The 12625-nt window shown below is 39.9% G+C and overlaps 1 protein-coding gene across 2 annotated transcripts; it reads right to left on the reverse strand.

Annotated features, from left to right (window-relative positions):
• Nucleotides 1-3439: 3439 nt before the first annotated feature.
• LOC118384360 (membrane-spanning 4-domains subfamily A member 4A-like) lies at nucleotides 3440-12406 on the reverse strand. 2 transcript variants are annotated; one of them, XR_008136437.1, is made up of 8 exons: nucleotides 12187-12406; nucleotides 11973-12089; nucleotides 11472-11528; nucleotides 11038-11172; nucleotides 10630-10752; nucleotides 8979-9068; nucleotides 6873-7700; nucleotides 3440-3897 (listed from the first exon to the last, which is right to left on the reverse strand). XR_008136437.1 is itself a non-coding variant. In XM_035770825.1 (7 exons), exons 1-7 carry the CDS (start codon nucleotides 12355-12357, stop codon nucleotides 3802-3804), a joined length of 789 nt encoding a protein of 262 aa, XP_035626718.1. In that variant the 5' UTR covers nucleotides 12358-12404; the 3' UTR covers nucleotides 3440-3801. The 2 variants fall into 2 exon arrangements, 1 of the variants encoding a protein (XP_035626718.1); XM_035770825.1 differs by lacking the exon at nucleotides 6873-7700 and having other exon boundaries at nucleotides 12187-12404.
• Between the last annotated feature and the right edge of the window lie 219 nt (nucleotides 12407-12625).

The following is a 12625-nucleotide window of genomic DNA, read 5'->3' on the forward strand; positions in this document are numbered from 1 at the left end:
TCCGGAACCTCCAGCGACGGGCCCTCCAGCAGCCACAGTCCGGAACCTCCAGCGAGCCACAGTCCGGCCTCCACAGTCCGGAACCTCCAGCGACGGGCCACAGTCCGGAACCTCCAGCGACGGGCCACAGTCCGGAACCTCCAGCGACGGGCCACAGTCCGGAACCTCCAGCGACGGGCCACAGTCCGGAACCTCCAGCGACGGGCCACAGCCCGGAACCTCCAGCGACTGGCCACAGCCCGGAACCTCCAGCGACTGGCCACAGTCCGGAACCTCCAGCGACGGGCCACAGTCCGGAACCTGACCTTAGTTATCTTTGTTTTCTTTATTATTTTGGTTAGTCAGGGTGTGACGAGGTTGGTTTGTTTAGGTTTTGTATTGTCTAGGGGTTTTTGTATGTCTAGGGGTTTCGGTAGTCTATGTGTTTATATGTCTATGGTTGCCTGGATTGGTTCTCAATCAGAGGCAGCTGTTTATCGTTGTCTCTGATTGGGGACCATATTTAGGTAGCCATATTCCTTGGGTAGTTTATGGGTTCTTATTCTATGTTTAGTTGCCTGTCTGCACTAGCAATATTACGTATTGTATAGTTTGTTCAGTGTAAGTCGCTTTGGATAAAAGCGTCTGCTAAATGGCATATATTTATTTATTTATTTATTTCTTTCATTAAAGAAGTATGTACCACGCTGCGCCTTGGTCTCCTCCATACAACAACCGTGACCATTATCCATATTCATAAGTTTTGTCAATTTCAAAAACAGATTTGTTGTAATATTTTGGTTGAAAGTGGGTAAAAGGTCAGTGGAGAAACATCTCAACTTGGGAAAACCAACATTTTTATAATTTTATCAGCTTTTCCTTTTTTAAATATATATTTTTTTACAGTTGGTGGCACCTTAATTGGTGAGGAAGGGTTTGTGGTAATGGCTGGAGCGGAATAGGTGGAATGGTCTCTATGTTTTTGATGCTATTCCATTTGCTCCGTTCCGGGAAATTATTATGAGTCATCCTCCCCCTCAGCAACCTCCACTGAGTTGTATTGGGTACATTTCCGCAACAACCAGTAGCGTTGAAGGCGAGACTAAACTTTGCCACTCGTGATTCGGTTGCTACCACGTTGTAGCAGCGTGAAGCGCACCTGTGCACATGCTCGGAAACTCTGTGTGACTGTGTGAGGAACAACTTCTTGCATCGCGCTCATCTAAGTCTGCGGTGCTGCAAAATCATCACGCTTAGTCGACCTTTAAGTTAGAGTGACCCGCCAGTTTCAGAAGCTTAAACTCCATTAGGAAAAAAAGCTTGAAATCCCCACTAAAACTGAACATAAATCATAACCTTTTCAGTATAGTTTCAGTATAGTTTCAGTATAGTTTCAGTATTTTAAATGGGTTTGAATAGGGCAACATTTTGATTTCCGCCTAAATAGACATACCAAAACTTTATTATTTTTCATGAGATGGCCATAAACAATAAAGAGTAATTTTGCATAGTTTTAGAAAGGTCTGGAACTCATCATTCTGGTCATTTATTTAAATAAATTGCTGAGGTTCCCTTTTAAGGGCACAAGCTCAAGTACACTACCGTTCAAAAGTTTCCCAACAAAAGCATCCAGGAGTCGCCTCTTCACTGTTGACGTTGAGACTGGTGTTTTGCGGCAACTGTTTAATGTCGCTGCCAGGACTTGCAAAGCATATGTTTCTCAAACTAGACACTCTAACGTACTTGTCCTCTTTCTCAGTTATTATATATATATATATATATATATATATATATCTCTATCCTCCTAATATTGTACAATCTGTATGTCGCTTCATTGGTTTGGGCTATTGTTTGAATTCAACATCAGATTGAACTCAGATTGTCAGTCAAAAGTAGCCACTAATTTCAGCCATTTGTGTGGGGCGGGGCCTATAAAAAACACATTTCACTAAGATAGTACTTTTTGGAGAAATATCCTCTGGTCTGATGAAACAAAAATATAACTATTTGGCCATAATGACCATCGTTATGTTTGGAGGAAAAAGGGGGAGGCTTGCAAGCCGAAGAACACCATCCCAACCGTGAAGCACGGGGGTGGCAGCATCACGTTGTGGGGGTGCTTTGCTGCAGGAGGGATTGGTGCACTTCAAAAATAGATGGCATCACGAGGGAGAAGAATTACGTGGATATATTGAAGCAACATCTCAAGACATCAGTCAGGAAGTTAAAGCTTGGTCGCAAATGGGTCTTCCAAATGGAAAATGACCCCCAGCATACTTCCAAAGTTGTTGCAAAATGGCTTAAGGACAACAAAGTCAAAGTATTGGAGTGGCCATCACAAAGCCCTGATCTCAATCCTATAGAACATTTGTGTGCGAGCAAGTAGGCCTACAAACCTGACTCAGTTACACCAGCTCTGTCAGGAGGAATGGGCCAAATTCACCCAATTTATTGTGGGAGGCTACCTGAAACGTGTGACCCAAGTTAAACAATTTGAATGCAATGTTACCAAATACTATTTGAGTGTATGTAAACTTCTGACCCACTGGGAATGTGATGAAATAAATAAAAGCTGAAATAAATCATTCTCTCTACTATTATTCTGATATTTCACTATCTTAAAATAAAGTGGTGATCCTAACTGACCTAAGACAGGGAATGTTTACTGGGATTAAATGTCAGGAATTGTGAAAAACTGAGTTTAAATGTATTTGGCTCAGGTGTATGTAAACTTCCAACTTCAACAATATACATATATATATATATATATATTTGTACAGTGTACTTTATTCCCATTTTAGTATACATTTATCAGCCAAAACATGACACTCACCCTGTATTCAAGAGTCTGATATGTCTCAACTGATGTCGTGCACAAGCCCAAAATCTTAGTTGATGTAAAATAGGGTCTAAGCCACAACAAACAGTATGTGAAAAAATTCAGAGTTTATGCCATTTTAGATAATTGAGGATAACATTTTTTTTTTTACATAATTGGGATTTTTTTTTTTTGATAACCCCGTTAACAAGATTTTAAATTATATCAATCTCAAACATTTAACTTGTCCAGTGATGAAGACATGCATTTCTCATGGTATGGTGGGGAATGCAAAATGGATACACTTTGAGCACCTTAATCTCTTGACTGTTTTGGCATTCAGGTCCAAAAAGTCACTGTTCTGAGCACTTCTTACAATGTATGGAAACTTTCGTTCAAATAAAAAAGTGCTGTCAAAAGGTGATTTGAATTTAAATAGATTTATCCAAAAGGCCTATTGCACTAGCTTCAGCTCCAGGCTTAATATTGCACAAACTCAATACAGAAAGGATTTAATGCCCAATGCAAACATCCAACACTCCCTCCTTATCAAGATGTTTTCAGACCCTTCAACCACTCTTCTGAAAATATCAATTTATTTACTTTAAATAATTTAGAAGACAAAAGTGACTCCAAACTCGATTCTTTGTCATTTTTTCCCCATTTATTCAGTCATATGTATTTGCAATACATGTCATCATTATAGGTACATGTCATTTACAAACATTGACAGATTATACACTGTGGTTGATTTGATTTGGTTGATAAATGAAGGCTACTATTTTTCTATAGACAATTATGAGACACAGAAAAAAACATTAAAATATTAACCATATAGTAGCCAAAAGATCATAAATAACATTACAATACAAGAACAGTATTTAACTGTCAGATCAGTGATGTGGTGCTGCTAACCATTGCCTGGCTTGCATCAGAAACATAGGTCTACATAAGAACACAATTTCAACAAGAAAAAGAACAATGTATTCACGGAGGCCCGATTTTCAAGGGATGACAGCAGTGTATTGAGGAGGCAGGTGGTTCTGTTGAAACCCTGTACCCATACCGTCTCCCACAGGACCATTTGGGTAGTTCCCAGTCTGTAATGAAAACAACACAGGGACATCACATGACCTTGAGTATGGTTATGTCCCAAATTGCACCCCCTCCTCTATATACTGCACTACTTTTGACCAGAGCCTGCACCCTATCCCCTATACTGCACTGGTCAAAAATATAGTGCAGTATAGGGAATAGGATGCCATTTGAGATGATAGACATACTACACAACAAATTGGCCAGTATTGATTTTTCAGTGTAACATTTGTAGTGTTGACAATCACTCTGTAAGAGTGATATTAACACTCGGTGGTGTAAAATAACCTCCAGTGTTGGAGTTAATAACCAGAGTTATTGTTTTACACTGTGGAGAGTAAAATAGTTCCATCAAAATCACACCCATCATTATCATATTTCCAAGAATGCTCTAATGCAGGATGGGTTTTTAGGATTCATTTTCATGTGTTTTTGCATGTGCATTGATTGATTGATTAATCGTATGCTACACAAAGATAAATAACATACATTTTTCTGAACTAATCCAATCAGTTAGTTATATTTATTGGACAATTACTCAAATGGTTGTTCTGGTTTAATTTATTTAGGTAGTGTTTTTTTTTTAATCAGGTTTCCTAATTCTGACAGTCATTCTGAATGTAGGTTGAGGGTGAATAAAAAATATAACTGTTGGATATCCTAACTCTGGCTGGATTCCAATAGGAATTACACATAATCAGTATAATGTGACTTGCAGGCCTGATGTGGCCTTTAAACCACGAGTTTCCTAACGCCACTGCGTTAAGGTAAATCTAGGCCACTTACTATGCCAATAATTAATAGTGATGGGAAATCAAGAATTTCTGAAGGCTTCAGAGTTTTCACCAAACTGTGCAGAAAAACGGTTCTTTACTCAGAGATTCGTTATCGGTTCACATTAGTGACATCTGCTGCTCAACAATAAATAGCAGCGTTTGATTAACAGATGTTTCCCCCCCCCACCCCCCCACTATTTTCAGCACAACTCTGTGACGCAGCAGTAAATGGTTGGCTTTAGTAGCTTACAAATCAGTTGGAAACCAGATTCGCATCATGCTTCCATTTTTTTGCCTACAAGTTGACAATTAAAACAAATGGAATCTATAGCATTATTTAGGATGCTTAAGAAAGAATCTTATACTACTGTATACTAAATAAACACATTTTTTTTTACAAAAATTTGCAAAAAGTGTGCCTTCACATAAAATAAAAAGTGTGCCTTTACCAGAATTCAACCTCATGCCCTCATGTCCCTGAAAGCTCTATAGCCCTACTCTACCTGCTAAGCTACCAGTCAGATGAAACTACCAGTACAACATCTGAACTATATTTGCAAGTACAATGTCCAGCAATGCTCCCTCAAATCGGCAATGACAAATTTCAGGTCTGCTGTATAGAACTTCTGTGCAACTTCTGGCGCATGTTTACTGTGAACACTGAGGCTGTACCTGCTTTAAGTTACAGTTCTAACAGTGGTCAAGTAGGCTAGTGTGGCTACTTGATCATAATGTAGGCCTACCAGAGTGGCCTAACATTAAAAAAAAACATTGGAGAAAATGCATCCCATAACATTTTACCTATGGAAATAGCTGTTCTATCATTCAGCCTGTAGTAGCAGCCAATGTGTGGTGTTCCGTGTAGGTCTACATTCCATAAGACTTTTGAAAAAAAACGTGCAGGGCTTGACATGAACCTGTTTATCCATTTGTCCTTCAGACAAGGAGGTGACTGAACATTTTGTTGTTGTTTGATGCAAGAAACCACTTTACAAAATACAATTATTTTTTCCTGCCTATTGTTGTCTCCTTAACTTATTCAAGACTGTCTCTAAATACAACACTGCCCCTTTAAGACTCGCTTTTCAAAGACGGCTTGAAATGCACATGTTTTGATCTCTTCTAAGAAGCATTCACTTCCCCATTGCTGACTACAGTACAAAGTATCTATAACTGGGCTAATAATTCACTAACTAGCAAAGGATATGAACAAATGTGCACACGTGGCTACATGTAGCTCTCGCTTTGATGTCAAAACAGATGCAGCTACAGTCCAGTTCAAAGTGAATGGCACAGATCCATATATGGCAATGGTTTATTTGGTATAGCCCTATTGCAGCTCTGGTTGGTTATGTCACACTGGTGTAGAGTACAGGCCTGAGTCATGCCTGTCAATAGATTACCACAGTATGAGTCATAAAACCTAGAGGTCAAACAGGGAAATGGTTCCAATCGTTTTTACACCATTCATTTTTCACATAGGGGATTTTAGAAACACTTCAAGTAAGGTCTGTTTGTCGTGTAGACTTACCATGGTGTGACATTTTGATAACTGTGTAAATCTCTCAAAGCCAAGGTGACTTTTATAAATATATTCGGCTCTAATTAGTCCGATTCGGAAATGCTAATTAACCATCAAAGTGGACATCATGCAAAACAATCAACTGAAAGGTGCATACCACCTACAGTACTGGAGTGTGAGTACCACTATATTCTCTTATTAACTAACCTCAAATTTCTAAGAAAATAATTCCCTACATACAAACCTCATTTACTCCCATCCCCCCACCCCCAAAATAAAACCCATTCCTGTCCAACCTCTCTGACCCTGTCAAACAACCTCTCACTTTCCACATCATCATCATTTCACAAAATAATAATCACCATACAGCCATTACACATTCCAGTACCATGTTTGCCTATCAATTTCAAAGAGGAATTCAATCCCGAATGCCTGAATCTCATCCTACACCACATAAACTCCTCCCTTCTGTTCCCATTATATGACACTATCTCCCATACAGATGTCCTTACTATAAAAATGTCTGCCCTTACTACTTTCATCCCACTGTCTCTGCAAGCAATCTAACCCAATGTTTTAATTTCCCTTCTACCCAACTGCACCTGTATATCCACACAATTATTTAACATAGCTTTTTCTGCTATTATATCTACTATATCATTTCTATCAACTCTGGGCACACCTGTATTTGGGGAGTTTCTCCCATTCTTTTCTGCAGATCCTCTCAAGCTCTGTCAGGTTGAATTGGTAGTGTCGCTGTTCACTCCGTTCATCTTTCCCTTGATCCTGACTATTCTCCTAGTCCCTGAAGTTGAAAAACATCCCTACAGCATGATGCTGCCACCACCATGCTTCACCGTAGGGATGATGCCAGGTTTCTTCCAGATGTGATGCTTGGCATTCAGGCCAAAGAGTTCAATCTTGGTTTCATCAGACCAGAGAATCTTGTTTCTCATTGTCGGAGTCCTTTAGGTGCCTTTTGGCAAACTCCAAGCGGGCTGTCATGTGCCTTTTACTGAGGAGTGACTTCCGTCTAGCCATAAAGGCCTGGTTGATGGCGTGCTGCAGAGATGGTTGTCCTCCACAGAGGAACTCTGGAGCTCTGTCAGAGTGACCATCGGGTTCTTGGTCACCTCCCCGACCAAGGCCCTTCTCCCCCGATTACTCAGTTTGGCCAGGCGGTCAGCTCTAGGAAGAGTCTTGGTGATTCCAAACTTCTTCCATTTAAGAATGATGAAGGACACTGTGTTCATGGGGACCTTCAATGCTGCAGGAATGTTTTGGTACCCTTCTCCAGATCTGTGCCTTGACATAATCCTGTCTTGGAGCTCTACGGACAATTACTTCCACCTCATGGCTTGGTTTTTGCTCTGACATACACTGTCAACTGTGGGACAGGTGTGTGCCTTTCCAAATCATGTCCAATCAATTGAATTTACCACAGGTGGACTCCAATCAAGTTGTAGAAGCCTCTCAAGGATGATCAATGGATACAGGATGCATCTGAATACTTAAAAAAAAAAAATTGAAAACAATTATAAAAACCTGTTTTTGCTTTGTTATGATGGGGTATGGTGTGTAGATCAATGAGGAAATAAATGTATGCAATCCATTTTATGATAAGGCTTTAACGTAGCAATGTGGAACAAGGGAAGGAGTTTGAATACTTTCCGTGTGTGTGTGTGTGTGTGTGTTCTTGGGGACCTTCTATGCTGCAGGAATGTCACTGTCACTAACAAATACATTTTACTCAAAGGAAAGGGCCCCCTGGAAAATATGAAAATTAAGCATAACACCATATAGTGCTAAAACAACACCCCAAAATAATTGACTGTAACATTACAGGTGTTAATTTCTTGATCTGAGAAAGTGTAACAGCTTCAGCAATAAGGAAATTGAGTCCAGTTTACTCTAAATCAAGTGTTATGTTTTACACTGTACGTGTTGCATATTACTCTACGGTAGAGCTATGCAAACACCACAATCAATTTCCTTTGAACACTTTAAGAGTTAAATGGGGAACACGGCAACATAGTTCAATCTGTCCAAATGTTTATTTTAACACTAGTACGGTGGGACTCATGTTTTCTGAAAATAGTGTATATTTGACACGTTCAGAGTTAAATGGGGAACACTGCAACAGAGTTAAAATTCTAACACTTTCAAACATGTTATTTCAAATGTGCTGTTTATAATTTCTGTAGCGTTTCCCTAATATTTGCTTTGTTAAAGTCCCCAGCTACAATAAATATTGCCTCAGGATATGTGATTTCCAGTTTGCAAGATGTCCAGTGTAGTTCCTTGAGGGCCCTTAGCGGTATCGGCTCGAGGAGGAATATGCATGGTTCAGTGGGACTCATATGTTGACTGAAATTAGTGTACATTTTACACTTTCAGACTTTCAAAGTTAAATGTATACCATTGATTTTGCTGTGTACAATAAAGCTACATAATACATGCTACAGTATCTACAATGTAAACTGATTACTGGGTTTAGCCTACAGGTTGAGTCAAAATTGTAGTACATAATATTTAATCATTGCAGAATCTCTTTCGTGGCATCCCAAATGACACCTGATTCATTACATAGGCCCTGGTCAAAAGGAGTGCACTATATCAGGAATAGGGTGCCACTTGGGACACACAGTGGATGTTTTAAATGACTCAAGAAACTCAGTTACTAGGACACCGGTGAGATCTTATTTTTATGTAAAAAAAATAAAATATTCATGTCGAGCCACCTATTTCACATGGCAACCCTGAAATTCAACCGGCCAAGATGTCATACCTCGTAGTTGTTCTGAGGAGGGTAAGGTGCGTTGCTTGGAGTCACGCTGCCATGAGGTACCGGTATTTGATACCCAATGGAGGACACTTGCTAAAAGACAGACATGTCCATTTCAAGTCTTTGCTTAAACAAAAATACAGTGTATTCATGTAAACATGATAGTAACAGTTTCATTCAGCTTGATTGTTCTCCTCCTGCTATTTGAGATGCCATGGACAGGAAACTCAGTGCTCTTACAGTTGCCAGAACATACTTGACTTAGTTTAATATTTATCTTTTACAGTATAGTAAGACTTACATGTATATGTAGATCTGTTTCAATGACTTATTCTGTGAGATTTTGTTCCGAAAGTCTCAAAACTTTACCCTGTATAAAAGTGAAACTCTCCCACTCACTGTCCATGTTCGCTTCCTCATTGAAGAGCTCTATTCGACTGGTTCTTGATTTTCTCCACATGACCAAAGTGTTTAATTGCACATGGACGAGTGCGCATTCTTTTGTTTATCTCCGGTAAAGACAATAACGATTCTCCGTCTTAAATTTGATTGTTTATTTGCGTAATAGGATACCTAAGGTTTGATTATAAATGTTGTTTGACTTGTTTGGAAAAGTTTATTAGTAACGTTTGGGATTCATTATGTATGCATCTTGACGGAGGGTAACTGAGTGGATTTTTGACTGAAGCATGCCAGCTAAACAGAGTTTTTATGGATATAAAGACAGACATTATCGAACAAAAGGATCATTTGTGATGTAACTGGGACATTTTGGAGTGCCAATAGAAGAAGATCATCAAAGATAAGGCATTTTTTATATCGCTATTTCTGAGTTTCGTGTCGCAACTCCCTGGATGAAAATGACTTGTTATGCATTTGTATGATGGGGCGCTGTCCTCAGATATTCGCATGGTTTGCTTTCGCCGTAAAGCCTTTTTGAAATCTGACACGGCGGCTGGATTAACAGCAAGTTAAGCTTTAATTTGATGTATTGCACTTGTGATTTCATGAAAGTCTAATATTTATAGTAATTTCATTTGAATTTGGCGCTCTGCCATTTCACCGGATGTTGTCGAGGAGTTCCGCTACCGGAACGTCTAGCCCTAACAGGTGCGATCTTCCCACATGTTCTAGTAAAGGGATTCTAAATCCTAACTCCCCTTTATACAGGATACGATTTATAGGGTCCACAGCGAATGCCCCTTAGCCCTTTCTGGCTTTGGGTGGCCATCACTCCACATGGTGTAGTTTCCTTAGCTCGTTTCGGAGAACTAGGGAACATCCTCTCTGAGCTTCAGGTATAGCCATTACAGCACACCATACTCTACACAGAGCAGGAACAAGACATACCTGTCTCATAGCTGTCCTATTGGCAGTGGGTTAAGAAGTCTTGCTCTCAGTTTCTTCATGAGCCTTTCGCAACACTGCCTGACGCTCTACGTCACACTTTCCACGGCGCTCTTATGCACGGTAGCCCCACAGGCGGGAATGGCTAGTGACCCCAAAGTGAGACTTTTTGGAATGAAATTCCACTTGTGAAATACGTACTTAACTCATAATATCAGAGAACTTGGGTAATGTAAATAACCTTGAGATTTACAACATTTTGTAAAAAAAAATAAAAATGGACAGAAATCTAAGTCTATAGACTCACCTCAGGGGTGGAACGGCAGCACAGGCAGACAGCTCTGCAGGCGAATGACGAGACACAGATGGACACTATGAACTCCAGCAAGGAGAAAACAGCCAAAACACCTGATATTCCCTGGGACCTGATCTATAGACAGAGAAGAACAGGAAACAGCAGTGAACTAGGCTACAATTGCCATTTTGGAGCAATTATGAGCACTTTGTGAACTTTCAGTTTCAATGTGGACTAAAATGACCTGTAAACTTTACTGCAGTTATCTACCTTACTATTGCTTTCATGTTGCTAATGTCACATGTTTAAATGCATAATTTAAATTAGCCTAATAAAAAATATTCAACAGTACAATATACATTTACAAATATCTCCTGACCAATGAAAGTTTTAAAAAATGAATAAGCATTTGGTATATACCCAGTACTGTTGACATAACTGGTATGTACTGTTACAGTAGTACAACATGATCCCAGCACTGTCTAAAGAATGGAGGATGATGCCAGTCAGAGCAGTAACCGTGGCGACAACATTCATTCCCAGGGAGCCATTCACCTAAGGGACAGAGCAGAAAGAGGACAGGGACATGGCTGGTTGTGGAAGGAAATTTCTGAAGAATTAAACGCAATACCGAATTCAGTATGTTGTTATTCCTTATCATTGTCATTACGATTTCTTTAAGCGGGCAATCCACAGTTAATGCCAGTGGCACTGCTTGTGTTTTGGGAGGAAAACAAACAGATGAACGAAAACATGAGGGTGTATCGTACAGTAGATTCTATGTCTTCAAATGGAGTGGAACTTTATAAATCAAAAGCCTAAACTTTATCGGGGGAAAAAATATTGATACTGACCAGACATTTGTCCAGTTTGTTGTCAGCGGCAACAGTGAGAGAGCCTGCAACTACATACTGAGAAGGAACAAGAAAGAGATTATTCAAGGCGGCATCCTAAATGGCTCCCTATTCCCTACATTGTGCACCATATGACTACTGTATCCCTATTTCCTACATAGTGCATTATATAGGGAATAGTGTGCCATTTGGGACACACATATTTCTGCAGTATGACCAAAGTTCAAATTCAAGTTTAATTACTCCCACATAGAAGTCAATACAAAATGAAATGCATGAGGGAATACATGGCATAGGCCTAGCCAAATTCATATATGTTGAGAAAGGTCATTGGTTAAGACAAATTGTTCGTTAAGACAAGTCATTATTTATAAAGCATTACTTCAAATGAAATACATTTATTTTTTAAAGTGACACGATTTAACTCTGAGGACGTTTTGTTTCAGGCAGACAGGAAAATGTGAGGGAGGATTGTTAGAGCAGCTCAAGCAGCTCACTCACAATGATCGATCCCCAGACAAATATTCCACTGACTACACCAATGTTATCCAACGACGGTGCCATAGCCATCACAATTCCTGTCAACAGCATCATCAAACCAATCATGATCTGTACGGTCTGTGAGAGAAAAACAAAGCGCAAAGCAGGAAATTGATTTTTTTCTGTTCTTCCATTACATTCAACCAAAATTGTCATTTTAATTAAAAATTCTTACCCCAAGTGCTTTTGGATGCCCTGCCCGGAAACTTTCCAGCACTGAGGAGACCGTCTGTCCCAAACAGTGAGGGGTAGAAGCGACCCCCGCGACCCCCATCCCGTTCCCATAGGGGTAGACATGGGTGATGACCACCGCCCCATTAGTGGTGGTTGTTTGAGAGCTGGACATCTTCACAGAGGAGGGAAGGATGTTTGTGTAATTTGGGATCTGACTGGTTGTTGTGTGTCATGCTTTATACTTTACCTGGGACTTCCTGATAAGAAATGACATGTGACTGTTATGAATAGCAAGTGTGTAAGCTAGTCATGAAACTTTGAACTCTCACCATTGAATATAGGCTGTGTGTGTGTGTGTGTGTGTGTGTGTGTGTGTGTGTGTGTGTGTGTGTGTGTGTGTGTGTGTGTGTGTGTGTGTGTGTGTGTGTGTGTGTGTGTGT

This window comes from Oncorhynchus keta, chromosome 5, assembly GCF_023373465.1.
Source record: "Oncorhynchus keta strain PuntledgeMale-10-30-2019 chromosome 5, Oket_V2, whole genome shotgun sequence".
Classification (NCBI taxonomy): domain Eukaryota; kingdom Metazoa; phylum Chordata; class Actinopteri; order Salmoniformes; family Salmonidae; genus Oncorhynchus; species Oncorhynchus keta.